Source organism: Lichenostomus cassidix, chromosome 3 (genome assembly GCF_008360975.1).
Source record: "Lichenostomus cassidix isolate B80296 chromosome 3, HeHo_3.0, whole genome shotgun sequence".
In the NCBI taxonomy this organism is placed as follows: Eukaryota; Metazoa; Chordata; class Aves; order Passeriformes; family Meliphagidae; genus Lichenostomus; species Lichenostomus cassidix.
This window is the reverse complement of record NC_139483.1, coordinates 9,671,460-9,698,872: the sequence shown is the minus strand read 5'-3', so window position 1 is coordinate 9,698,872 and position 27,413 is coordinate 9,671,460. Positions and strand designations below refer to the sequence as shown.

The window sequence follows — 27,413 nt, the reverse complement described above, 5'->3', positions numbered from 1 at the left end:
TGCTCCTCAGTCCCTTGCAATTCCTCAGTGGTACATTGTGGGAAAAGACTGAATTTCTGCCAAGATTGCAAGCCTCTATACTGGGAATATTTGTATTAAAAGGCAGCTCCCTCCCTGTGCTAGCACTTCTGGGCGTTTTCAAAAAATAAACAGATTATCTTTCAGCACAAGGCATTTCAACAATAGTAACAGGAAAAAATTAAATCAAGAAAAAGAAAACCACCATCAATTTCCTTCTCATCCCCCCAGAGGACAGCAAGCAAATAGAGATCCAGAGTGTCATCAGAATACGCCCATCAACACTCAGCAGCAGAATTTTCAGATAATAAACTCATTTCACAGTAGGACTGCAAGACACACACCTGTTGTTTTTTTTTCAGGGAGAGAAATTCTGCCATCAGACACCGAATCAACGAGGTCCTGGAACTCAGCAGGAACTTCAGCTTGCTTCCAGCGCTCGTTGTCCAAAAGCAGGCTGGTTAGAAACACAAAATAGAGGAGGCTGAGAAAGAAATGTCTTATCTCGACACTTCTCCTGCCTGCAATGCTGTAGAACAATTTTTAAAAAGCCACTGGCCCAAAATGTTATGTCAGTCATCTTCACCAGAAGGAGGTGCCCAACAATTGTCAGCAGCAAAACAGAACAACATTGGGCTGGTCTAGAGATCTCACAATTTGTTCATTCAATCTGTCACAGGGGACCAAAAACTACACCAGCCAATAAAGGTCTTTACGAGATCATTGCCAATAAAGTAATGTGTAAATACTGGAATTTTAACAGCTTTTGATGGATGAGAGCAAATATACTTTATGTATGTTACTGGCAAGGCTGTTCCCCAAACAGTTTTGTTTTCCTTTTTTTTTTCCTTTTAGGAAACAGTTGAAAGTGAATTATTCTTAAACCCCTGAAACAGAGCAATCCTGCCCTCCAATGTTACTCTTGTGCACTTTCTGTAGCCATTACTCTCCTTATTTAGCTAACTGCAGAACAATCCAGTTTGAAGAAAATCAAGTAATGAAAACAGTAAAAGTCTAAGCCAGCTGGAAATAATTGGGTTTTAATACAGTTTTTTCACTCCCTGCTTTTAAGTGTAACTTAGGCTTACTAATGTTCTAGGTGTCAAAAGATTGTGTTTGGCTGACACACGATTCATAAAATTATTCATGGAAGAACACAAGGATCTTCTACCCAGAGGTACCTTAGTTTTGTCTTTCTCTCCTCATGAAATCTATTCACAAATCTATTGGCTTGACTCTGAAGTGCTCCTCTCAAGGACATGCTTTTCCTGCCACAGATCTGCTCAGTATCCAAGATAAAGCCTTCCATCAAGCGAGAAAGAGTAACAAACTCGTTGGAATTCAGCTTCTCTAAGAAGCCATCCTGCATGCAAAGAAAACCATTGTAAGGAGACATAACACCACAAAAATTCAGAGACACAAATAAATAACTAGTCAGCATGTCTACAGCTTCAAGAGGCACATTATTTAACCCTATATGTGACAGGGTAGTTTGCAGTGCAAGCAGCTATCTTGTCACAGACACACATTCTCTGCATGAAGCATCCAAGACAGCAAGTCAGAATATAAAAAAGAAATAGGTAGAAGAAACCAACACTGCCTTACAGTGATATATGTTAACACTGGAGTGCTCTGAGCACTACCATGCAGAGCCTGTGGCAGCAGAAGAGTTCCCATACTCCCATCATGGATGCTGCTCCAGAACCCTCATTAAAGCAGGAACCTGGAAGCAAATGCTCACCAGGCATGAGGCACCACCAGCAGTCTGACCCAAGCTCCTCACCTTTGCTCTTGCCATGAGGAACTTGACTGAACGATCATGGCAGATATCAGAAGCGTTATAAAGTAACTCTTGGATGTTGTTTGCCAGCCTGACCAACTCCAGGTCAGTCAGTTTCATGTCATCGCTGATCCTAAAAATGACAGAACCAGTTGGTTGAGCACCAGTTTGTAGAGGAAATTGTATTTTTGCATACAGGTTGAAGGAGGAAGGAGCTTCGCAGCAATGGTCAAATGCAGACAAGTCAATCATCAAATACAGTTGGGATCTACTAAGCTGCTGTCAATGTCCTGTCAGTCCCTGTAGCAAGGAAATGCATAACTGCACATCCTTTTCTTTTGAATCCACATTCTAATTGCTATTAATGCTCTACGAGTAAACCAGATATAGCCATTACTGATCCAATAAACATAATTAACATTTACTGAGCTAAAATTTACTCAGCTCCTGTAACACTTCAGCATCACAAGCATATGATAGATAAAACATGGCATTTTTCTTCTGATGCAAGTCTAAAGCCTAAAACAGATCCTCTGCACTCCCCCCAACCCTAAGCTACAGGCTGTGATTCTATTACCTTTTTAGACTTCAGGCTCTTAAGCTGGTGCTTTTAAAAAAACCTTATGCATGACTTGTCTACTCTTTTGAGGCCAACACTTAGCACAGCTCTGCTGTTCATAGTTCAAGCCATCAGTGAAGATCATGATCTTCTGGGCCAGCTCAAGGGACCAACAGCATGAGAAGAGAGAACTCGGGACACTATGGAGCAGCAAATGCACTAACATTGTGCTGTGTGTTTTTATTAGCCTGCTCCAAACACAGAGCAAAGGTGCAAAGATAACCAGGAGAGTGATGAAGCAAGTTCATTTTAGAATGAAGTTATGCAACCAGCCTCAGAAACAACTTTACTCCTCAGGAGCTCTAGCTGGATGGTGTATTTTTAGCAAACTTGGCAAAGTGCTTCAGACTAGTTTGGATCCAACCCCCTTCCCTTTCCCTGCTCTTCCATGTAACCCTGGACTCCTCTTCACATTTCATTTCTCCTCCAGGACATGACAGATGCTCAGCATACAAAGGCCTGCGTTTTATGCACAGCATATTTATTTTAAATCTATCTCCTTCAGCCAGCATTGTGATTCTGGGGGGGAAGGTCTCTATCAAAACTAACAGCTGCTTCAACACATATGCACAGATACTCAAGGATCAAGCAGCAGGAGCAAGCCACTTGCTGTCTCCCATCTTTCAGCAGGGTAACAAGTGGTATTTCAATTTTGCTTCACAGAATTCTGTACCCAGACATGCTAGCTTTTGAAGTGGTTCATGCCTGAGTCCCACACATCATTATGCCTGGTTCTCTTCAAAAGATATCTCTGACTTGCAGCCACAAGCAAGGGTGTATAAAAGGATGCCAGAAGGCAGGAACTCTGCAGTCTGGAGCACCTCAGGGCAGCACTGCCTATGTAACCAAAGCACTGAGACAGATTTATTTATTTATAAAGTCAAATGGTTGATGACAAACAGGAGATTTTTCTCTAGCATTTATCAAGGGGTATTCCATCAAGCCAGCTTAAAACAAACAAACAAAAAAAAAAAAACCCCAGGAAAAATAACCACAGGGGACAAGGACAGGGAACAGAGATGCTTCTGCCTGCTACAGGTATGACAAACAATCTGTTTTTCATGGACTCACATCTCTCCTGCTCTCTACACAAGTGGCCTCCCCAGAAGAACTGATGGAGAAGGGGCTCTTTTCTGGAAGAAGTGGCATAAATCAGTCCCTGACCCACTACACACAGAGGTGAAAACAAGGCAAATAACTGAAACAAAGGCTGGGAACAGTGCACTCTGACAGCAGTCTCTAGGGGGAGAGCCACTACACTTTGCCTACCTAAAAAGCACAATCCCCTAAAGCAATTTTTTTACCGTGTGACCAGAAACAACTGCCTGCACCTCACCCCTCATTCCAGCCATGCTGCTGGGTGAAGACAGGCAGGGTGTTCACTCACATCATCTCCACTCCTCCTGCAGTGACAGAAGAAGATGTGTGCTCCTTGCTGGACGAGGAGTCAGTGGTGCACTCAGGCTCTGACACAGAGTCACTGCTGCAGGGCTCACTGTTGGGAGAAGTGTTCCTTTGGGAAGCTGTGTCACCCACTCCAGCTGGGAGCTCTCCATCACCAAAGGCATCGCTGATGAACATCCCCTCGTGGGTCAGGTAGGCCACCTCGGTGTCCACAGTGCTCTCCTTCGCTGAGTTCTTCTGCAGTGTGTCCTCCAGGTCTCTGTTTTTTTGGTTCTTGTCTAGAACCAAGAAAACCACGCTACGGATAGTATTTAATGTTGCCTAGAATGAAATATAACTTTCATTACAAAAAAATAGCCCAAAAGCCTGTGCCACAAGCTTGTGCTAGATTTTTGTGCTAAATTTTCTTTTGCTCACAAAATTAAACTAAATCCTGGCATTATTTTCTGTTCTGTAATTAGTATTTGGAGGCAGACCCATTTGTCTGAGGGCAACCAATCTCAGACCTTTCTGAGAAAGGTGAAAGAAACCTCATTTGGAAAATCTAACACATAGAAAAATTCTGCCCTAATCCCTGGCACCTTAGAATAGAAGTAATCAAGCAACAAGAGGTATCATCTCTTTGCCACTACTCTCTTTGTTAGCACTAATCATTTTTGCCCTGGATGCTGATATTCCTATCTCTTTCTTTCAATCAGAAGTTTGAACTTTACAAGAAAAACCAACATCTTAAGACTTCAAATGGAAAAGCAACTTCATTCCCTTTCATGCCTGAACTATGTGAAGTTCTTTGTAAATGAACGTCTTACCTTTATTCTCTTGAGGAAGATAGTGAATTTAGAAAAAATATTCTTCAGTAAATCAAACCACTGAGGAAAGTTCATCATCCTCATCTGGTCTGCAAGCCTGAAAAAAGAGCAGTACTGAGCAAACAGCAACTGTTTGCTGGCCATGATGCCTACTGGCACATAAAGGAAAAAAAGAACATTCTTTAAATGGACTTGTAAATATAAGGAAAGCTGCATAGAATTTTAGCTGGCAAAACAACAGGTATCATCTAAACAACAGTCATGATCAACACAATGTAAGTGGAGTGGAGCAGGAGGGATACAGAATTAGATCATACTGTAAGAAAATAAAAGCTTCACATTTACCATTTAGTTATTTCCTGGGCATAATGTTCTTTTCCCTGGGATAAGTGTGTTACCAACAAGGGAGTGGGTTAATAACATTTTCACAATTATGTGGGAGAAAAAAAAATTACGTGAAAATACTTTTCAAGTATTAATAAATTCTGTTATTAAGCATATTTAAAGGCTTAATTTGCAAGGCATTGCAATGAGACCACTTCTGCTATTAAAGTACGAGTCAGCTGTTTGTGGCAAAAGGGCAGCAAAGCCATTCACAGAACAGAAGTGAAACCCTGTAACACACAGTTAGGACCCAAGAGCAGAATAGTAAACATTGGAGAATGGTCACCAAAAATCCAATGTTTAAAAATGACCCTGAGCCCAGTCGTTTCTCAGTCTGGGTTTGAAGCCCATGCAGGTTCTGCAACTCAACTTTGCTTTATCAGTTGGACTATTTTTTACTATCTTGGAGTAACACTTGGCTGAGTCAAGTGAATCATAAAAGCCACAGAAAAAACCAGCAGCTGGCAGGCACCCCTGGAGCTGCCTTGGCCACGCCCTGCTCAAGGCAGGTCCAACTACACTGGCTTGCTCTGAGCCCTGCAGAGTTAAAGCTTCACCATGCCCCAGAAACAGCTTCTCTGGGCCTGTGTTCCAGTGTTTGATCAGCCTCATGGGGAACAGATTCTCCCCTAGATTCAACTGCAATTTCTCATCTTCCACGCTGTGCCCACTGCCCTCTGTGCAAACTGAGAGGAGCCTGGCTCCAACTCCATCTCTGCTCTGGCATTTGCCCTTGCTGGGCTTGGTGAGGTTCCTGATGGACCATTTGTAGGGCTGAAGTTGTCTGGTCTCCTCTCTGGAAAGCTCCTGTTCTTGCTCATGGGAGAGGAACTTCAACTGATGACATACTTCAATACAAAGTCCCAGATTATAGCAACAGGGAATGCCTTCAAGTGGATATATATTCAAGAGATATAGGCTTCATATAGTGAGATTCACAGAATTTTAGTCTTTATTTCAAAGGTAAGTTTAAGGTAACATTAGAATTTGCATGAGAGGAAAAATGTAGTATCTACCCAGAGGTGGACAGAAGTAGTGTTTAAAGATGCAAGAAAAGAATAATCTTTAATTATAGGGAAATTTAAGAAAAAGTTAGAACAGTACATTTATCTATGCTAAAAAGCACACTATCCCCACCCACCATCAGGAAAAAAAAAATCTGGTTGCATACTTACTTAACAACCACTTCTGTATCTATTTCTTCTATCTGCGATACTGTATTAACCACACACTGTCAAATTTCAAGGGGAAAAAAACAAAACAAAAAAAATCTTAGCTTCTTTCTAACCACTGCTGAGTTTCATAACCAACACATTAATCTTCAAGTTAAATAAGGAAAAGTAAAATAAGAAAAGAAAGACATACTTGTATAATTTAACAACTTGTTTCTTTAAAACAAACAAGCAAAACAAAATAAATTTGTTTATTACCCCCCAAAGTAACTGGTGCATACAAAACTGGCCAGCTTCTTCAGGCCTCCAGTACAACCAATTTTCATTCCAAACACGTCTATTGTTTTAAAGTCATTTCACTGATCTCCTTTCCCACTGCTTGTAAGCCCAAGGTACAAATCAACTCCACTCAAACTGAAAAAGGGCTTTTCTCCCAAATGCCAGTCAATAAACTGAACAAATGAGTCAGTAGAGTGTGAACTCATCTTGCCTTCAAGCAAGTTTTTACAATCCCAATAGTGACTGAGGGCTGCCATCTCAAGCTACATGGGCTTTACCTGTGTTTTGAATAATGGTGGTCAGTACAGAAGCTTCTGAAGAAGAACAGAACCTTGTTCTTGAACTATGCAGTGCTCAGTGCTTAAAAACCTCTGCTCCTACACCTGCCTGGCAACAAAAAGCTACTAAAAATCACTGACCAAAACAGCCCAGGAATGCATTTGAAGAGGAAGCACATTTGAGGTGTGGCAAGGAAACTGTTTCCTTTATTAAGGAAAAGTACCCCTAAGAATTGAGACAATGGGCCACCATACAAAAGCATTGTACATACCACACAGAAATACTTAAATTCTGCCTAATTTCCTTAATCCAACAGAAATCTACACTGGAATTTGATTAAACTTTATCTACTATTAAGCAGAGGGGAAACCTGAAAAATCCAACTTAAATTTTCCCAGCAGAATGGGAAAAGCATTTTAAGCTGGGAATGAACAGAAAAATAGGGAATGTTACCTGTCTATGATATGACCAAACAAAGAATTTAATGGTGGGGGGGGAGGGAAAAGTCTCCTTGTGACTGCTGATAGAGGCAAGTGAAAAGCCAGTGGAGACTGCCAGGCAGATCAACAGCTTTATCCTGGTGTCATTCATTCATTCTTCATTCCCTTTTTTCATTTATTAGCAATAAAGGTCTATCCCCACCCTTCACAACCAGACCAACAGAACCATGGGGCTGCAGTGTGAAAGGGATTGGAACAGCCAAGTCTGGCATAAAACAAAAACCTTCAAGTAACAGTATTAAAAAAGAAAATCCAAACTTTCTAAAACTAGGTTCCCAACCCAGTTCACAATGCAGCTGTGAAGTGCAGACTACCCTATGAGGACAGGAGATGCCCAACCAGCACTTATCTCCCAGCCTTTGAGATACAAATCAGAGGGAGTTCATAGTGTATCAGAGTAACTCTTGAAGTAATCACCTACCTTTAGGGAAAAAAAAAAGCATTCATACACAATTCTCTAACATATGTGGGCAAACAAACCAGATGAGCAAATAAGAAGTACCAAACACATACTCAAAGCTCAGTCTAAGCTCTGTTTGCAAATAAAAGCCATCATATCACCATCCAAAGTAGCCAATGTATTTCCCACAAAGAAGTAATCTGAACTTTGTTCAATTATTGGTTTTAGCTGCTTTTATTGATAAAGATTTTTGCTTGAAAGATACACTGCCCTTAATGACAAACCACCACACCAATGCAGAAAGGGATTTGGGTTTTAATGTAATTTTCTTAAAAGACAAGCACTTCTACCTTCTCTATTACTTCACCTTCCTCCCTCAGAAAAAGGCAAGGATATTTTCCAGCCTCTTACCACATGCCTACACTAGGTCTGTGTTAACATTATGGCAAGCAATATTTTCTGTACCATTTGCTGGGAATTCAGTTGTTTAAACTGGCAAGCTCTTTGATTCTCTTTTATGTGTTTACACCGAGAACTCGGGGGTTTTGCTTTTCAGAAGGTTGCGGGGGAGAGGCTTTTAGTGTGGTTTTGGAGTGTTTGTTTTGTTGTGGGCTTTTAATGAAATGTAGTGTTATGACACAACTCTGCCATTTGGGAGAGCCATGTGTTAAGAGAAAGGAAAGTTCAGAACAATGGTAATTTTACAGAGAAACCAGGGAGCTTACGTTACCTACACTTTCCAAAAGGTCTTTTCTGTAAAGACCTCTGTGCTTCAGGGAGCTCTTAAGTGTCTGCAAGCTCAGCTGCTCTAAATGAGAGACCTTCAGCTACCAAAAAACTTCATCAGAGCTGTTCTTAACAACTAAAAAAATAATCTGCAAAGGGTTGAGCCAAGCTTGTCAGATACATTAGAAAAGTTTGGCTTACCTGTTTAATTATATTCTTTGCAGTATTAATCATTTCATCTCCATATATTTCATAAAAATTTAGCTTCCTTTGTTTTAGAAGTCCAAATACCAGCGATACAAGTCTCTCCTGTCAAGAAAAAAGAAATTTAAAAAAAAAATAAAAAAAAAACAACACATGAAAAATATCAAGGTGAAGACAAGAAACAATTTTAAGAAATGGCACAGCAGTAAGAAAGTTTATGTATCAAGCACACAGTGGACAGCATTTAGGTCAGTCCAGTGCCTCGGGACTAATGCCAAGCTTTGCCTATACAAAATAAGTTCCCTATGGCAATACCAGCTGAGTCCCTTTCTCCCACCCCATTTCCTGCCCATTCCTCAATTGGGCTCATTCACAAGTGCTTAAACCCATGGATATTTCTAAGGATGAGAGAGTTTCCTGACCCTGAGCAAGACTGACACTAAGCACAGCCCAAGAGAGAGGCTGGCACATTGCAGCACCGAGGGCAAGAAACCACAGGGCTGAAATGGGACTATTGCAGTGCTACTGCCAACCCCTGCATCTCATGGAATGGATTAAACAAGGCTGAACAGTTCAGAGGCTCCAGCAGTTACTGAAGAGAATACAGGCAAAATCCAGAAAACTCTTTTCTGGGCGAGAAAGCAACCAAAATAGCTTAATCTTCATATGTGTATGATCTTCAGAGGAATGAGGAATAGATATCTACATATATACTGTGAATGAAGCATGCATTCAGGGCAACCATATGCTTGATATAAGCACCCATAAAAGCATGGGGAGACAGAATGAGAACAACATGCAAATATCAGCTTTCATTGCAAAACTGAAATTTTACAACCAAGTCGATGAGAGTCCATGTTCTTTTCCACTTACATGCTTAGGTTCATGAAGTGAACTCAGTATACATTTAATCAGAGAGAAGAGAGCTGATTATTTTGAAAAAATAAAGTGGGCCTGGATTGCAGTTCTGAGTTTAATTAGAATTATTTAATCTGATCAAGTACAAAAAAAAAGAGGGGCAGGGAGAGGTTTGGATGAGAAGTTAAATAGTCCAAAATTATAGTGTTGCTACTAGGGACCTGAGTAATTAGTTGGTGCTAATTAAGTATGTTAAAGATGGAAACATATTCATGAGACAGTTTATTTCAATAACAGACATACCTCTTCTAGAATTTGGCAATCATCTTCTAGGGGTCTATTTAAATCATTGCGAGCATAAGTTGAAAACTCTGCAATCATCATTTTATCTATCAGCTTTTCCAGTTCACAAAGCTGTGAGCCAAGATGCCTAAGAAAAACAGCCATTGAGATATGAGCTAAATCATCAACCTGAAAACGAATCATTAGTTCACAGTTGAAGAAAATAACCACCCAGCAGGAAATTTCCATGCAATCAACACAGGCTTAATGGGAGGCTCCAATCTTTCACTCCTCAGAGCAGCTGAAATCATGCATTTTTCAGAGGCACTGTTACCTTGCACCAAAACATATGGACTTGAATATTGATGGAGAATAAAATTTGGAAGTAGAGCTTTTTTTTGGGTTTTTTTTTTTGGAAGGTGTCAAGTACCTCTCTGCTCAGTGAGGTAAACCAGAACTAAGAATACTCAGTGCTTGTCAGTATAAAGGTGTTAAAAAGAAGGAATACTTTTGCTTGTTCCTCAGATCACCAGTCCACAAGTTCTTCTAATTCAAACATTTGAGCTTTTGATAAGGTCACAGATTAAATTGTGATTAAATTAGTGTACATGAGATCCACTAACAGCATTACACGACAGGATGGCTTTCAGAGAACACAGAAGAGTTTTTAAATTTGCCAATTTTTATGCTACTCTAAATGAAAAATGTTTTTCCCACTTCTTGGAGATTTTAAACCATATTTTGCAGACTGTTGGCACACAGAACCACAGGGGAATTTCTTGCATCAGAAATGTCAACCACTCTTTAAAAGTGGGAACTTCAGAGATGTCAAACACTCCAGGCTTTTCAACTTCCACTAACAGCTGGGAACAAATATCTGTAAAATTCAGACTGCTGTTTCTTTAGCAAAAACAAACAAACACAGACACTTCGCAAATGAGAAAATAAGAGGAGCTGTGATATTTTACATAAGCCTGGATACAAAATGGGGAGGATGAACATGGCTTTCACTCAGTGCTGGTGTAGCTGGACCCTTTGCTTGTGTAGCTTATGACTCCTGGCAACTCCTCCCTGCAGAAACCCACACAGCCAACACTGAGCTGAAGTCAATGAATCTTGCTGGATCTGAGTTGAGCAGATTAATTTATTTATTTTATTTTCAAGATGCCCAGGGATGTACCTGCTTTTGAAATTCTTGTTCAATAATTCATCAGAATGGACAAAATAGGTGTATTTCAAATATCTAATTTAAGCAAAATCAGCCTGCAGAAAATCCAAGCCAGTTGGATTGCTATCCCATGGGCATTTCAGAACAAACACAAGATGAAAACACCCCAAAGATTGTTATTTGCAATGTAATAACAGGAGGTGCAAAACTGACTGCAGGACTAAGAGCCACAACACAAAGGCTCTTAATGAAGATGCTCCTTGACAGATTATTTCTGCAGCTGGGCTGAACTGCACTGGAACACAACAAAACCTGTCCTCTCAAACCTCAGCTATGGAAACATCCAACAGCTCCCAGCACCTGCCCTCACCCCTTTGCCCTAGATGTTCTAGTCCCTAGCAGCTACAAAAATCCTCCAACCTGAAACATGCAGGAACAATTCACACCCCAGCAAAACACCTTGGTAATTATCTCTTTAACAGGTACCACTCACACATCAGATCCCTTCTATGAATACTGAATATGACAACTCTATTATGGAAAATGATGAGCGCAGGGTATAACTTCTTTTAAAACACACAAATGAGAGCTACTTTTCCATGTATCTGTGTTTTACTGTATAAAAAACGATAAGAGCGTGGTTTGCCAGCATATGTGTGCAAAAAAAACCCCAAAAAACCAAACAAAAAACCCCAAGCCAAACAAAAAAAAACCCACAAACAAAATCACTGTATGTCCATCATCCCAACAAGGACTGTGAAAACGATGCAGAAAGTTTTCACAGCTTTGTAAGTTAGTTAACACATTAGCTTTTTCTTTTCTAATATTAAAAGGGTGAACTTGAAAAGGTGGAGCTCTAAAAAAGTTAATTCTATCCTAGAGTAGTAGCAAGCAGTTATAGCTGACACATATTATTAGTGATATTAACTAAGATTAAAGACACCAATTTATTACTTCACACAACCTGTATGGTTTTTTTATTTTTTGCTACAACTAGAAACAAACTACATTTTTCTCTGCACACAGTATGACAAGGGAAAAATTAACGGATGATTTGAGTAGTTTTGTTACTGCTTTATATAGAATGAGTCCAACATGACTCAATTTAAAACATCAAATTCTGCAAGCTGCCATGACTACACTAAAGCAACAAGTTGTTGGGGTTTTCTTTCACCAGATACAAGTTATTTAGGAAGAAAAATACAGTAATTATTTAGACAAAATGGCTTAGAAGTTCATCTCTCATTAAAATAAACCAGATATTTAAGTCACTTGAAAACTGCATCATTCTTGCTCGGAACAAAGCACAAAGCAAGATCATCCCTTTGGCATTTCTTGGGAAAAGCTGAAGTTTATGTGCTTGTCACCAATTTAGTTTTTTTTAAATTTTATTTATTTTTAGGAACACAACATTCTACTGAGAAGTTTCATCAATACCTCCATCTTTCCATTGCACATTATTTCTTCACACAAACTATATAGACAGGCCACTGTGAGATTTGGGAACTGTGCTGGGCTTCTCAGCTGCACTTGCATTTCTGGTATGGTACATGACTTAGGCAACACTTAACTCAACTTTGTGAGCCTTTACTGTCCAAAGCAGAGGGGGCATGTCCCATTCACATCACTAGCAAAAAATCAGCTAAGCTTTACTCACAGAAATTATTCTTTACAGACAAGAAGATTATCTACCTACAAATATGTTCCACATCTGGGGGTAATTTTGAAATAACAACACATTCTTGGGACAGCATGAATATCAACCACAATGACAAGAGTATTGCATTCTCTGCAGAGAATACAATTCCAGCTGCAAAACACAGCTGATTCTGAGTGATGCTCTCACAGGGCTGTAGAATTACACTACCACCAAGGTCAATGCAGAGGTGACTCAGTCAAGGGCTCTGCACCAGAATCAAGTGGCTGACAGCAGGAACAGTAAAGAGGACAAAGGGCACTGAGGTGCCTGAAGAGAGACAAGATACATTTTTTAGATGGTCTGTTTCTAGGTTTTTCTAGAGAAACACTAATATCTTATAGCAACTATTATCCCGGTAATTTATTAGCTCTTGTGATTAATTTTTCACTTTTGATACTTTTTCTAGTACTTTTCCCCTAGATCTTTTCTTCATAAAATCTGAGTGCTTTTCCAAACTAGCTAGAAGGGGTGTTAGTAGCTCAACAGAACAGATGGACAAGAACAGTAACTATATAAAGTCCTGAACATTCTTGTTACACCTACTGAGCAACAACCATGCTTTCATTATGCAAGCTGTGGACCACTGGGCTGCAGGAACCACATAACCTCTAAACTAACCACCCCTCACCCTGAATCAACTTAGAACACTTAGCACACAGCTCCTCAGCTGGCTGATGCAAGCCTTGGAGCTGATTTAACCACACACTACTTCTACCAGCATCAAGCACACCAGCAGCTTTGCATACAACACTTCTAAACTATGATTTATGATAGCTTATTTTACATCAGCTAAAAGGATTCTACTGTATTAATACTCTTGCATGCTCCTTTAACAACTGAAGCTCGAGTCAGTAACTAAAGACACGGGCCTGGAGCAGCAAGGACCTCATCTCTGGGGTGCTGCCTGCAGGAGGACTGCAGACCCCCATGTGGAAAACATCTCTCAGCTGTCAGCTACAAGCCATGCAAGATGAAAGTCCAGCCACAGCTTGGCTCTCATCTCTGCACCCCCAAAACATCTGTAAACCAGAACACAGTACAAAGCATCTAGACATTGAAAGTCCATCCCACTCCAAAAAAACCAAAAAATCATCTCTGGCAAAGGCATTAGTCACACTGCTTATGCCACATTTACATTTTGTACCTTCTGTATTATGTCCTCTAAGAATGAATGAGTGAACAAAGGTAGAACAAATCCCTTCCAGCCAACATTGCTCTGCTTGAATTTGATGTATTTACCACATGGTTACCTACCGGAAACTGTGAATACCTTGAAGCTCTTGCTGTAACACCTCTTGTGTTGTTGCTATTAAGTCCAAAGCTCCAACAAACTCTGAAGTGGAGAGCAGCAACTGTACTGTGGGCTGTGTTTGGTGTACAGTAGCCATTAACTTCAGTTTATTGTATGCTTTTATACAGTTATTTCTGGTGAGTGACAGTCTTAAAACTCGAAGCGATCCTTCACACATTACTTTATCAATTTTAGAGATTTTCTCTCTAAGCAATTTTACAGCCTGGGAGGTTTTCCTGAGGTAGTCCTGCAACTCATGCTGGGAGGTCATTGCATGAAAAAATGCTTCTGAGCGGAGAGAAATCTGGTGTGCAATATTGACTTCCACGATGTCCAGATAATGGCTCAGCTGGGAAGAGGAGGGAAGAGAAAAAGCCAACACTATTGTTATGATCTGGAAGCTTTATCACCCTGCAAATACACTTTCAGGGTATTTGTCTTACTGTACTACAAGGAAATTTTGCTAATAAAAATTAAATCCCTTTGTCATTGTGGTTTCATAATTTATTTTTAAATTAATTCAAAATCACTATGGGACAGCTGATTTGATGGCTCTCCTGCTTGAAAATACCAAGTTAGAAAAGCAAATAAATCCAAAATACCCAAAGCTTTGTACCACATGGTTGCACACTGGTCACAGAATATGGATAATAGCCAGGAGAAAGCTCCAGATACTGGCTTGCAAGCAAAAGTATAGACACACAAATATTCTAGGAAACCTGGGTCACTGAAACTGCTAAAGGTGCAGCCAATATACTTGATGACAAGTCACTGGAATGGCTCTGCTCATTTAAAAAGCTGTAGTACCTTCTTTGTAGAAAAACCTCCAGGGTATCTCTGGCTGCAGTTGTACTTTTGCCAACCAGCTGGAATTAGTACTAAGCCTATTTCCTGTGTGCTGGCACTGTGGGATTCCCAGAGACAGAGTATAGCTACATGTTCAGAACCTGAAATTCAAATTCTCTGTATCCAACAGTTGCAGACCACTGTGTTGGTCTGATTCTTTGACTGTAAAAGCTCTGTGTTTTGGCTTATGTTGAATATGCAAACTCAAAGGGCTGAGGCTTTAGGATGCTTGTCTGAATGCTAATACTCAGATGACCTGGTTTCTCAGAGGTGCCAAGCATTCAAACCTCATGCTGAATTCCAAAGGGCCAACCAGAGATGGAAAGGAAATCAGCTGGAGAATGTTTCCTTCTTGGAGTTATTTTCATACTCCTTTCTACAGATACACTAGGGATTTATACAATATACAAACCCATTAAACTAGGTGTGAACAAAAATAATCAGAAGCATCCTCCACCAACCAGCTGTGACACACCTAGCCACGGGGAAAGCCACAACAGACTCTGATACAGGGATCAGAGAAAGAGTCATTACAAACAATTATTTATGGGATTGTACCAACCAGATGCCCCAGCTCCCTTCACTACACTAAACAAGGTAGAAAAAACAGAGCAAACTAACTGCCTCGAAGAGCTTACAGTCCCAATGCAGGGCAACACATGGAAGGAGGTAAGGAAGAAAAAAACATCATGGGGAAATTATTCAAGTAGATCAATAGCAGTCCAAAAGCTTGCAAGCAGATCTGCTTAAGGCAAGGTTTTCAAAATCCTGTTGGAAAATGGTGCCTGGAGCTAGGGACAATTATGGCAGCAGGGTGCATATTTACACATGATGAGCATAAACCCCATGCAGTTCAGAGCCTTTAAAAAGTAAAACAAAAAATTCGGGCTCATTTCAGTCATAGGAAGCAGAGCAATAATTTGTTCATCAAGCACATGGCTGTGTGGGTATCTGTATCACCTCATGGCTCATTGCTAGTCTTATTTTCACTCCTCTGCACTAGTGAGGGCTCTGGCTCTTCTTCACCACAAGTCCTTTTGGTGTCAATCCTGCTGCTGCCAGGCACCCTTTGGGAAGTCCAGAGCATATACCAGACATTCCTTTTTCATCTTCAGACAGTGACTGCCACAAGAAATTCCAAAGAAGCCTTCCTCCAACTTCAGGTGTGGAGGACAACCTAATGAACCTTTGAGTTAGCCTCCAGCAGAGCCTGTCTCTTCCTCCTGACTTGGCAGGGGAGCAGGAAGATGAATTCCCGGAAATTTGGAAATGCTTTCCAGACGATCTCATATTATTTTTTTCTTAATGTAGCTCACAGACTCCAAAATTACTCAGATTTTCTAAAAGCAAATGGGTATTTTGTACTGTAAAGCTGACTCATTGAGATTTTCCATAGTATGACCACATAACTAACAAAAAAAGATAAAAACAACCAAGAAAAGACTTCTGTTTCCATTATAAAAGAAACAGCTCTGTTTTCATGTTCTCCTTTGTGAAATGCCAAAACAGATCAGTGCAGACAACAACAAAAGAAAAATCTCCTAAAATACCATAAAGTTTAGTATTGCTTTTAGCACAGAAACCACAGTACCTTGAATCTGAAATTTTCCTGAGATGCTGGAAAATAAGTCTTACATAGCGTACAACCTGTGTAATCCAGCTTTCCCTTCTCACAGAACTGTTCTTCTTCCCTAAGAAAACTACTCCACACCTCTGAAGTTCTCCATATATACCTGTTTCAGTAAGTTACAGCCGCCACGAAGAGCCAGCAGTTACATAATATACAGATTCTTTTTCCCCCAGATTTCATATATTTATTGAGCAGGGAAAAAAGTTCTCTTTCAGTAAGATGCTTCCTGCATGATTTACTAACAATCTGCAGCCTGATGTAAAATGAGAGATAGCAGAGGCCACAACGAAGTCTCAACAAACAGGGCACAACAGCAGCCATGGAGTTTCTTTGTAGTATCCACCTGCTGTGATGGATAACCACATCTCCTGTCAAAGTTGTACCTTTTCTTGAAGTAACTTGGAGGAAGCTGCATCACGATTTCCTTTTCCACCAGCAGTACTAAAATGAGACCATGGCAAAACGGCATTAAATGTTAAGGGATCTTCCAAGGCAAAGTCTGGTTTCATAAAAATCTGAAATAGAAAAAACAAAAGAAATGAATGTGCCTCACTCACCCTTACATTTTAACCCAGTTATACACATCTCTTGTCTCATTAAGCTAACCGAGACCTTATTTGTTGATTTCAAAATCCAGATTTTCACTTATCCAGGCAAACAAATTCATTCCAGCCCTTACAACCAAAGTACTTAACACTTTAAAAGCTTGTGTGATCTGACAAACTCTTATCTTCCTGAAAGTGGAAGGCACAGCTCCAAAATTACATGTGTATTCAAGCACCTGAGATGACCTAAGCACCCTGAGTGTGACATGTAGGCAGCAGTGAAGTGCAGGTGGGCTCTCTCAAGAATCTGAGCAATCCTTCTTCACTAGCACTAGCACAGGCATCCTGCTGCTGATCTGCTCATTGCTGTGGCCACAGCCTCTAGCAGGCTGAGGATCCAGCCAGCTGTCAGGGTGCAGCAAGTGCTGTCTGGGAGGGAGCAGAGCCCCAGGCTGATCTCCTTTAGCAGGATGCAGCAAATGCTCTCAGCACAGGAAGTCAGTAACGTGTAATATTACCTACACCTCTTGAAAAACTATTTCATTCTCTCTGATAACATTATTTATACTTGACAAAACCTTGAGCTTACAGGCAGGCTGTAGAACCCTCTTCCCTCTGTTTATGAAGTGTAATTTTAAAAGGTTTTTAACACAGACTACAGCATCACACCACACTCCAGCATTCTTGTTTCCTGGACTTTAAACACTGCAGCAACAGCTATTCAAGTCGCAGCCTACACAACTGGCACAGAGATGCTGACCCATATTAACACTCTGACTTCTTACTGTACTTAGAAAAAAATTATTCAGACTACAATGGAATCTGGAGCTGTGTCTTTTGACAACCTGACACAAAAACCCACATTATGTATGCTGCCTGCTTATATGCAAGAGAGCTCTGATCAAGGAGTTAAACATAATGCTGAATTGTACACTAGGCAACATTCAAGCTTCTCTCAAACTCATCAGTTTCCCTTCCTCCTAGAGTGGCTAATTTTGCTCAGCTCTGAGGTCTTAAGTTCATTTATTTTAAGATTTTTTAAAAATGGTATTTGTATTATACTTTAGCAGAAAAATTGAGACCATGGTAAAAACAAGGGAAAAAAAAAAGAAGGACAAAGCAAATCATTTTTAGTCTTTTAAAATTCTGAGCACTGCAGATTCTCTTGAGAATCAACCCAAGTCATCAGTGAGGACAAAATTTCTACAAAGAGCAGAGTACATGCATGTATTCAACACTTCATGTGAGAAAGCCTTACAACAGCTCAGGGTGCACAGAAGCCATACCTTAGGTACTTGTTCCAGATCTGTCCTGGATTTATCTAAAATTAAACAAAACACAAGGAGTCATTCATGAGCAAACAATGGGAAACAATTCCCTTGAAAAAGTAAATCCTTTTGAGGAAGTTTTCAAGACAATGATGCTATGTTCCTCAGAGAGAGGGAACAGCGTTACAAACTGAAATTAAACCTTCTGACTGAACATGAGGAAAATCTCTTCCATCATGAAGACAATCAAGCATTGGAGCAGGCTGCCCAGAAGAACTGGGTACTTTGTGGAGATTTTCTGGATATGTATTTCTAGGTATTTTCTGGATATTTGTATTTTTCTTGGTAAAGCTTTGAATGGCTTGGCCTGACCTCACAGCTGAACTGGCTTTGAGATGGCAGCTGCAGTAAAGGCCTCCTGAAGTCCCTGCCAACCAGAAATATTCTGATTCCTTGAAGTGCTCTGTTGTCCTTTGCAGTTCAGGTCTCATGCTCACACTACTCAAAGGAGCTTGCACTTGGCTGTTTTGGCAGTGTGTTAGTCACACAAAGCAACCCACTTAGCACTTCACATTCATCAGTGCACTGGCAAGGGCCAGCAAAAGGTCCTTCTAAGATCACCCCAGTTTTAATGCTCCAGACTGAAGCTGCCCACATAATCACTTTTGCACAGCACTTGGAGATTGGATGCACACAGACTGGCAAGAAAGATGAACAGGGGCTCGGGCCAGAGTCCCAAGCACACAGAGCTAGCAGCACAGCAGCAGTAGTTCCCATGCAGTATGCTGACCTGACAATTGCAGAGGGTGAGAAAGCTGAGCTGGGAAAAGAGTTAATTCATTATTCCCCAGTGGAACTTGAAGAAAAGGCAAATTCAGACTTTTGAGGTTCAGCCAAAAGCCCCTGTCCCACCCTTACTCATTACTTCAGTGTGCATTATGAAGAGGGGCCACATGTAGGACAAATAAGCTGAGGAATTTAAAAGCAACAAGCCCAAATCTCTGCTGGAGGGTCTGCTCACCCCTGACAAACATGGCAAGTGCCACCTCAGTATCATCTCCCACACTGCTCTCACCTCTTTGGTTTTTAGTTCGTTTATTTCTTTCTTTATTTGTATTGAAATACAAAAGGCAACCTCAAAATCACCCTGCTGTCCTCAGCCTCTGCATAGACCAATTCTTAAAGGAGTGACAGGCCAAGTCTCGTGGGATGGAGTTAGAGGAAGATAGGAAAAAGTAACAGCAGAAATTACAGAAAATCACAAGCTTCAGTTTACCAAATGATGCTTCTATTAGGAACTGTCCAGCTACCCCAGAAGCTCCCAGTTACTTTGGTGAAAGTAATTTTCTCTTTTTAAAAACAAAAGACTCTGACTCTTGAAAGTGAATTAAACTAAGACTGAAGAAGGCACTTCCATTTTGTAATATGCAAAACAGACAGACTCATTCAGGAATAGCTATTCCAAAGTAACACCAATACAGAGAAACTTTCCTGAGAAACCAAAGGGCTTTCCTTTGGCACAAAAGAGGAGGAAGAAAGTCAACTGGAACAACTTGATCAAAAGGAGTGAACTACTGAATCCTTTTTGTGGTATTACATGTAGACATTGATATAGATAAGCCTTATGAAACAAGGATTGGTAAATGAACTCTTTTATGCTAATGTTTTTGAGAAAGTAAATTAAAACAAGTATTAAAAACTTTCTCCAAGTTTTTAAGTTATGAGTGTTTCTTTTCCTTTTGCTTTTCTTTTTTATTTTGCCTCTCTCCTTCCTTCCAGTCTAACTTCCTATTAGCTGAACTACTTCATGAAATCCTGAAATTCAGCTGTCAAGAGCAGGTTTGAGCTCCCCAGCACAAGACAGACCAAGACATGCTGGGGTGAATTATGTCAAGAGCCACAAGGATGATTAAGAGCCAAGGAGGAGAGACTGTTTAGACTGAAAAAGCCCAGGGGAGACCAATGTGCTTAAAGTTCTGATGAGGGGGTGTAAAGAACACAAAGGCAGTTTTTCTCAGTGGTGCCCAGGGACAGGACAGCAGGCAATGGGCAGAAACTGATACATGAAAGATTCCACCTGAACACAAGGAAATGCTTTTACTGTGAGGGTGGTAAAACACTGAAACAGGTTGTGTCATCTCCATCTGTGAGATTCAAAACCCCACTGGACACTGTCCTCCCATAGGTGGCCCTGGCTTGAGCAGATGGTCTAGACTAGATCATCTTGAGATGTCACTTTCCACCTCAATCATAATGTGACTCTCATGGCAGAGATACAGGAATGGCACTGCAGTTTTCACTGATGCAACAGTTTCAATGGATCTTAAAATAAAAAGCAGTTAAAGAAAACACTGCCAGGGCCATGATGACCCACCATGAACGCAGACAAGCCAAGAAAAAATTTAAAAGCAGGTATCACAAGCATTTTGACCTATAAAATGTCAGCAGTGGTCATGAATACTTCTAAGCCAACAATGTCTGAGTTTTCAATTAATGTTTCAAAGAAATCATCATTGGCTATTATTGTACATCAAGATCTCAAGCAAGTACTTGTAACTTCAAGCAAGTAACAATCAGTACATAATAGAATCAATAATGAGTAACATTCATAACACTTGCTACTGATGTTATAACACACTGATACAAAAAGACACCACTTTTTAATGACTAAAGGAGGCTTTGACTGTACCGTGAGTGTGTAATAGTGTTCTGTCAAAGGTATCTTTAGAAGTACAAATATTCTTGCATCTTTCATGAACTTTCTCTCTCTGTAAAAGAGAAAATACATTAAAGTATTATTCTGATGCTTAAAAACCAGAATCTGTTCATTTGAAGCAAAACATTGAGTGAAACACAACTGAATTATGCAAAATAATTGTGGCAAGTTCATTGCATTTTCTTCCTTTTATAAACTCAGATGAAGTTTGTCCAGGTGAAAGGTATCAAAAACTTCAACCTATAGTGGATATGTTGTTTTTTTTCCTGTATCTTAACATCTCAAGAGAAAATGAACACAGAAGTCACTGAAGAGGTGTAATAACTCCTCTACATAATGATATATAATCATAGATCAATTGTAATTACACATACAGACATTTATTTGCTGACTAATCCAGAAATCACACTAACACACAAAGAATCCTTTTTCATTGCTAAATCAAATTGGATTAAAGTAGAAATTACTTGCACATATTACTAATGAGTACCTTGCTGAAACCACAGATCTTGTTGCATCATGCTGAGCTTCGAATTTTAAACACTAGTGACCACAGTGGTGAGAAATTATTTTTCTAAAGAACACCAATGTTAACTAGATTTCTGCTAGAAGCTACATCATAGCTCAGTTCCCAGTTTCAAAATCTTTTTTCATTTAGCAGTCACTGCATGAAGTACTAATTTTAAAGGATGAACTCTTAAAACATTTTAAATGCTGAATATGAGAGTTAAAGGCAATAGTTCAGCTGTAGTTCAGTTATAGACAATTCACTTCCACAGCCTTTAACTATGATTACATAAGTAACACTTCCTGCAGCTAATTCTAAACCAGCAAAAAAAAAAAAAAGGAAGTTACAAACCAAGGAAGCAGAAAACAGCGGGAGACTTCTACATGTTTTTTGAGTTAAAAAAAAAATAGAATACTACATACTTACTGACACTTGTATTTTTAAGAGATTGTAGAAGTCTCCTACTGGTCCTGGTGTCCTTAGATGTAGCTTACACTTCCCTGTTACAAAAGAAATCATCAAGATAATAGGCCTATTTATAGTTCAAGAAGTTAATGTACAAATGTTTAAATGTTTAGATTGAAGACTCTTAAAAAATATCTCCAACCCTTGCAGCATGTAGTCATTTGATCCAAAGGTCTGAGAATGCTATGTTGCACTGTAGACCCCAATCCTTAAACAAGCCTCACAGAAAAAAGGATTAACAATCAGAAAGAAGAAATATGAACTGCGAGCCCTGGTGCAGGGCTCAGTACTCAGAAGTTAAAAATAACATGAAATTGCCTCAGGACAATTCAGAGAACATTTTCCACACGATGGGTACTGAGATTATAAAACCAGAAATGTCTAACGAAGACCCAACCGACACTGAAAAAGCAAATTAATTATCAGCTAACTGTACTATGAGCTACTAGCAGGGACAATCTAATTAGAAGAAGGATCTCTTTCTGGTCCTTATGTGCACCTAATTGAGAGTTCTTACCGGAGTGATTTCCTGTTGGTATGATGCAAAATGTTCCTTGGTGATCTGTGGGAGGTAGAATGAAGGCGTAACTTCAGTGTCCACAAAGTCCACTCCCCATGTTTTTGTAAAGAAATCAGATTCCCTTTTTGCTAACCTAGGATCATTTAGTGCTGCTGGGAGATTGACTTTGGAATGATAAATAGTCCATCTTTGCTGATCCACAACTAGAGATGGGCTGTCATGTAAGTTACTGGGATTGCCTGCAGCACAAAAGAAAAGACAGTTTGTTAGAGAGAAACAAAGCTGTAGCTTTTGCTAAAATGTGGTTCTTAAGCAAAGCATGTTTTCCCAACTACATACTGGATTAGAATTATCAATGAAAAGACAGATTATATTCTCCTTCTACAATACTTCACCTTGCATTTCTTCTATGAGATTAACCAACTCAAGTTTTTAATCACTTTTGAGAAGTAGTGTGACACTCATTAAGTAGATTTAGCTCAACAACATTAGCTTCAACTAAAGAGAAAAAGAATCCAACCACAAACATATTTCTGATAATCTGAACATGGTCAGAATGACAGCTAAAATTCATTACCATTGTATGTCATAATTCTTAAGATTCCACCCCACCTATTCCTTTGTGTAAACTAAGCTTTAGTGCAACACAACAGCTGGAACTGCGACCAAAACCTGCTTTAACAACAGCACCAGAAACTTATAACAGCACTACAGACTGGTCATTTGCTCCCTCCTGCAGAGGAGCTGCTTCCCAGAAGGAATGCAGCCAGACTCCAAGCACACTGGACACATCTGATACAGGCCCTGACAGACTGCACCCTCTTCTTGCATGGATCATAGCTGTAATGTGGAATCATGCAAGTAAAATCCCACCTATAATGGAGACAACTGAAAACACGCTGCAAATAGCTTCTCCTGTTGCTCCAAAGGGATGCAGGTTGGTAGAAACCAGAATTACAGCACGCTTGGAAATAATATTATGGCTTAGTACACTACACCCTGTATACAAGCAATATTGACTGGATGGTTGCCAATGGTTCAGCAAATCCATCTGCTTTCTCCCTCTCCCTGCACACTAACTTTACCTGTGGGTTCCTTGGGACACACATCAGGCAGGGACTGCACGGGGCGAAAGCGTTTCGTGGCGTCCATTTCTTTTTTAAAGAAAGCATCACTGCTGTTTGACTGAGGCACTGGTGAAGAACTGTGGCTTGATGCCATTGCATAAAATCACCACTTGATAAAAGCTAAATAGGAAACAATAGATATCAAGGCTTTAATAAAGCTCTGGGGACACACTGTATCAAAACAATGACACTCCAGTACTGTTTTTAACTGCAATACTTCAACTGACACATTTCAACAACAGGAGAAAGTTTATTTTAAACACAAAATAAAAAGCAGAATGTAACTTTATAGTCTGCTCCTCACACACCTCTAGGTTTGGAGGACAGCCTGTTCTTGTGCACAGCACCAATAAAATGTTACACTAAGAAAAAAAAAGTCTCTCAGGTACTTCTTCCTCTCTTGCCATAACTATTGCAGCCACAGTGCACACATTCACAGTAGAATTTCCTCTCAAATATCAAGAAACCTCATACTTGAATCAGGAAAATTGACAATTCAACTTTTAAGGCTGCCTAGTAAAGTACAGTTTGTTTCAGCATAATATATTTGCACAGAGAAGACAATTAAAACATAGATCAAAAAGCTCCAGGGTAAGCAAAGTCCCACTAATTTTCAGCTCAATTTTAAGATCCCAATTTGAAAATAAATAGCCTTAAAAATTTTACTCAAGGGCTGAACTTAATGAGTTCTTTCCATCTGTAAACAAAACTGCATTTCCATCAAAGTATCAGACAGTAGTAAACTGCACAACTATTAGAGGTTTGAGAGTTTATTAAAACTGTACAGCTCAAGGAGTGCCTGTTCAAAGGGACTCATCTGGATCCACACCTTTAAGGAGAAATTAAACGAATCTAGCAAGATCTTAGCATTAAACTACCAACTCTTAATGGACACTTAAATGACTTACTACCCTGTGAAGGAGCACAAGAAGATTAAAAGCCTGTTTTATCTTCAAGTGCTAAAGCAAGCACCATAGGATGACTGTATCTCACCGTGTCAGCTTCCAGCAGCATCACATATATGACAAATCTCATTTGGAAAAGAAAAAGGAAATTTCTAATCAAGGTTGAAAGTGTCCGACAAAACAATTCTAAAAGAGATGTTCAGCTATAACAGAGCATCCCAGTGAAGAGGCCCATAGTAATAAAAACTTGCTAGTAGACACAGAGAATGGGAACAGTCAGAAATAGTAGACAAAAAACCTTTCCAGACATCTGACAGATCTTCTTTAAATATCATGAAGCATTTGTCTCCCTCCTCCCTAAAAGCCTCACAAAACCCTTTTTCTCTACTACTTTTCTTGCATTTTCGTATTCTTACATTCTTCTCTTGACATTTCCAAAGTAACTTCTTCATTAAGCTCTTCCCTAAAGTTTTGGGGTGGCTTTGTGAAAAATCTAGTGTATGATGACAAAACACTATCATTTTAGTATTCTTTAAAAACATATCCAGTGCTGTGTTGCCATGACCAAGTCTCCTAAGGGCATACAGTAAATTTATCTGCACTTGGAACTGCTTCAAAGTGCTGTATTTGCAGTTTTTCTCCTGAAAAAGCCTCTGTAATATGAGACACAATCTGCTCTAGCCAGATGTATGAGCAACTAGGGCAATTTGTAGAAAGCTCTGAAATCCTGTAACTCTTGCTAGCAAGTCTTTCATTAAGCCTTTCTCCTTTCCTCACAATGAAGTACCATCTAAAAGGATTGTCCAGGATTTGAATCGTCTCAACTGCATAAATCTGGGTGAAGAAAATGCTAACTGTGTGATGTTAATCAAAGGTTTAAAACAAATTTAAAAGACAGTTTGAGGCTGAAGAGTAGCTCAATACCTCAGCTTTTCAAAAACAAACTAGATCTATTCTTGCACAGATATTTTCATGACTTATCACCATAAAATATTCACTGACAACTCTTAAAATAGAATGAAAAGAGTACAATAAAATATCACTGCCTGCAGTAACCTTCATACTATTGAGTGGATTTCAACAAGATAGAATGCTTCACAGGCAGAGGCCTTCTTAAGTGGCATGCAATCTGATGCTGAACTAAATTATTCATAGCTAGCAGTTATTCTAGTATCCTCATAAGTCAGGACCTTATGGATAATTAACCCCAATGAACAGCCACATTTGCACAGGAAAAAACTCATCTCTGTACTGCCCAAAACCAGGCACTCCTCAAAATGCAGTCCTTAAATTGGCCATAGTATAACTTCAGAAAGAGAAAGAAGACTGGACAACAGTACCTGAATTAAATCCAAATTACAAAAGAATACGTGCCAAGCCCATATAAAGACAAAAATCCTGCCCTACACCCATCTCTGTACACTAACCTTACCCACAACTGAAAAACTTTAATTTGTTCACCAACAGCAGTTCCTTGTGTTTCACTACTAAACATTTTATAGACAAATGCATCTATAAGCAGCCCCCTAAATCAACATTTTAAAACAAGCAATAATATAGAAATTTGAAAAAAAAATTAAAAAAAAAAAAAGAGAAAGTCAGTGTTAACACAAAACAAAACTGCTGCAGAATATTTTAACTTTTTAACTCATTCAACTTTCAATGCAAGTGAAAGGCAGGTAGATGCAGTTAACAGCACTAACTGTGCAGAATGACAGGCAGGTAAATGCAGTTAACTGCATTAACTGTGCAGAGGGAATTATGAAATGGGGAGTCTCCTGAGCCTCTTACTGAGAAGAGCATATGGCTGCAGTAAGAATATGCAACTGTGTAACTTCATGGCATGAGTGTTTAAATTACATGCAATTAAAATGGGTTAGATCAACCGTGCTCTCTCCAGTAATCACCATAATTTACTCATATTTAGCAATGTGTATTAAACTAATGCTATTAAAAAAGCCCTTAGAGGTTAGATACAAGAGTAATGATGGAACCTGGAACTCAGGAGTATGGCTTTATTTGCAACATGCCTGCATATATGCCTTCAATATATTACATCTATTTTGTACACACTGTATTAATTTCCTTCGTTAAAAAGACTGTATTAAATTACACTGTCACTCTAATGACTTAATACCACTGAAGTTAAACCAAATCAGCCATGGCAACAATAAAAATAGCTTTGATGATCTGAATTGACAGTATTCTTACAGTTTGAGCCCATGGAGAGTAGTATTTCAACTTACAACCTCCTTTTTAAAAACATTCTTGTTGAATAACATGCTCAGCAAGTACAATATGACACAGCTGTACAACACAGCATGGAACAAAATACTGTGGTGACACAAATAATAACCACACACTTGGATTCTGTACAGTCAGCAGAACAGCAGATCTGTGACTTAGTAATGCATTAATCACATGAGGTTATTTCTGAGATGACTACCCTGTGACTCTTGAGTTTCACACCCGAGGTTTCAGCTGTCAGAAGAGAGCAAAACAAAGTGTATTACTCAGAATAATTGCACAGGGTGGTTGTAACTCTGGAGAATGTGCTGGTTTTTTAAGTATTAGGACTTGTAGAAAAGTTCTTCAGAAACTGCCTTCCTAGATTCTGAGTGTAATTATTCACATGCTTTGTTTTTCCAATATAATTCATAGAACCTGCTCTCCAAATTTTATTTCAGCTTCAAAAATAGTGACAACTAAGAAGAGACACTAAGCACCCAGGGGGAAGAACCCAGAGTTCCAACTGACCATACCTCACTGAGCAAGCTTCCCTTCAAGTATTCCCCATTGTCCACAACGAGTCACATTTGGACACCAGCAGGCTTTTAAAGGGTTTTTTAACTTTTAACTTTTCAAGGGTTACACTCTGCATTCCAAAGGTAAGGCAGGACAAGCTTCTCCATGAACACAAATGGCATGCCAAAGTCCCTGCTGCTTTTCATGGCTTTGGCAACAACAGAGTGAAATGAAAATATTTCAAGCATTCTTCTGGCTACATAGAA

General features: G+C 39.6%; 1 protein-coding gene across 3 annotated transcripts in view; it reads right to left on the bottom strand.

Annotated features, from left to right (window-relative positions):
- VPS54 (VPS54 subunit of GARP complex) overlaps positions 1–27,413 on the bottom strand; it is a 47,127-nt gene that overhangs the window by 14,707 nt on the left and 5,007 nt on the right. For 2 of the 3 annotated variants that reach the window (XM_085054333.1, XM_085054334.1), the window contains exons 3-16: positions 23,456–23,617; positions 22,368–22,609; positions 20,851–20,929; positions 18,180–18,214; positions 16,732–16,863; positions 13,836–14,221; positions 9,736–9,862; positions 8,572–8,679; positions 6,190–6,245; positions 4,631–4,727; positions 3,805–4,142; positions 1,802–1,931; positions 1,200–1,381; positions 363–475 (exon numbers count right to left, since the gene is read on the bottom strand). In XM_085054333.1, coding sequence (XP_084910459.1) covers positions 363–475; positions 1,200–1,381; positions 1,802–1,931; positions 3,805–4,142; positions 4,631–4,727; positions 6,190–6,245; positions 8,572–8,679; positions 9,736–9,862; positions 13,836–14,221; positions 16,732–16,863; positions 18,180–18,214; positions 20,851–20,929; positions 22,368–22,609; positions 23,456–23,591 — 2,161 coding nt within the window. In that variant the 5' untranslated portion in view covers positions 23,592–23,617. Of the gene's footprint in view, positions 1–362; positions 476–1,199; positions 1,382–1,801; positions 1,932–3,804; positions 4,143–4,630; positions 4,728–6,189; positions 6,246–8,571; positions 8,680–9,735; positions 9,863–13,835; positions 14,222–16,731; positions 16,864–18,179; positions 18,215–20,850; positions 20,930–21,811; positions 21,886–22,367; positions 22,610–23,455; positions 23,618–27,413 lie in introns of those variants that run through there. The other variant, XM_085054335.1, reaches the window with a different exon arrangement.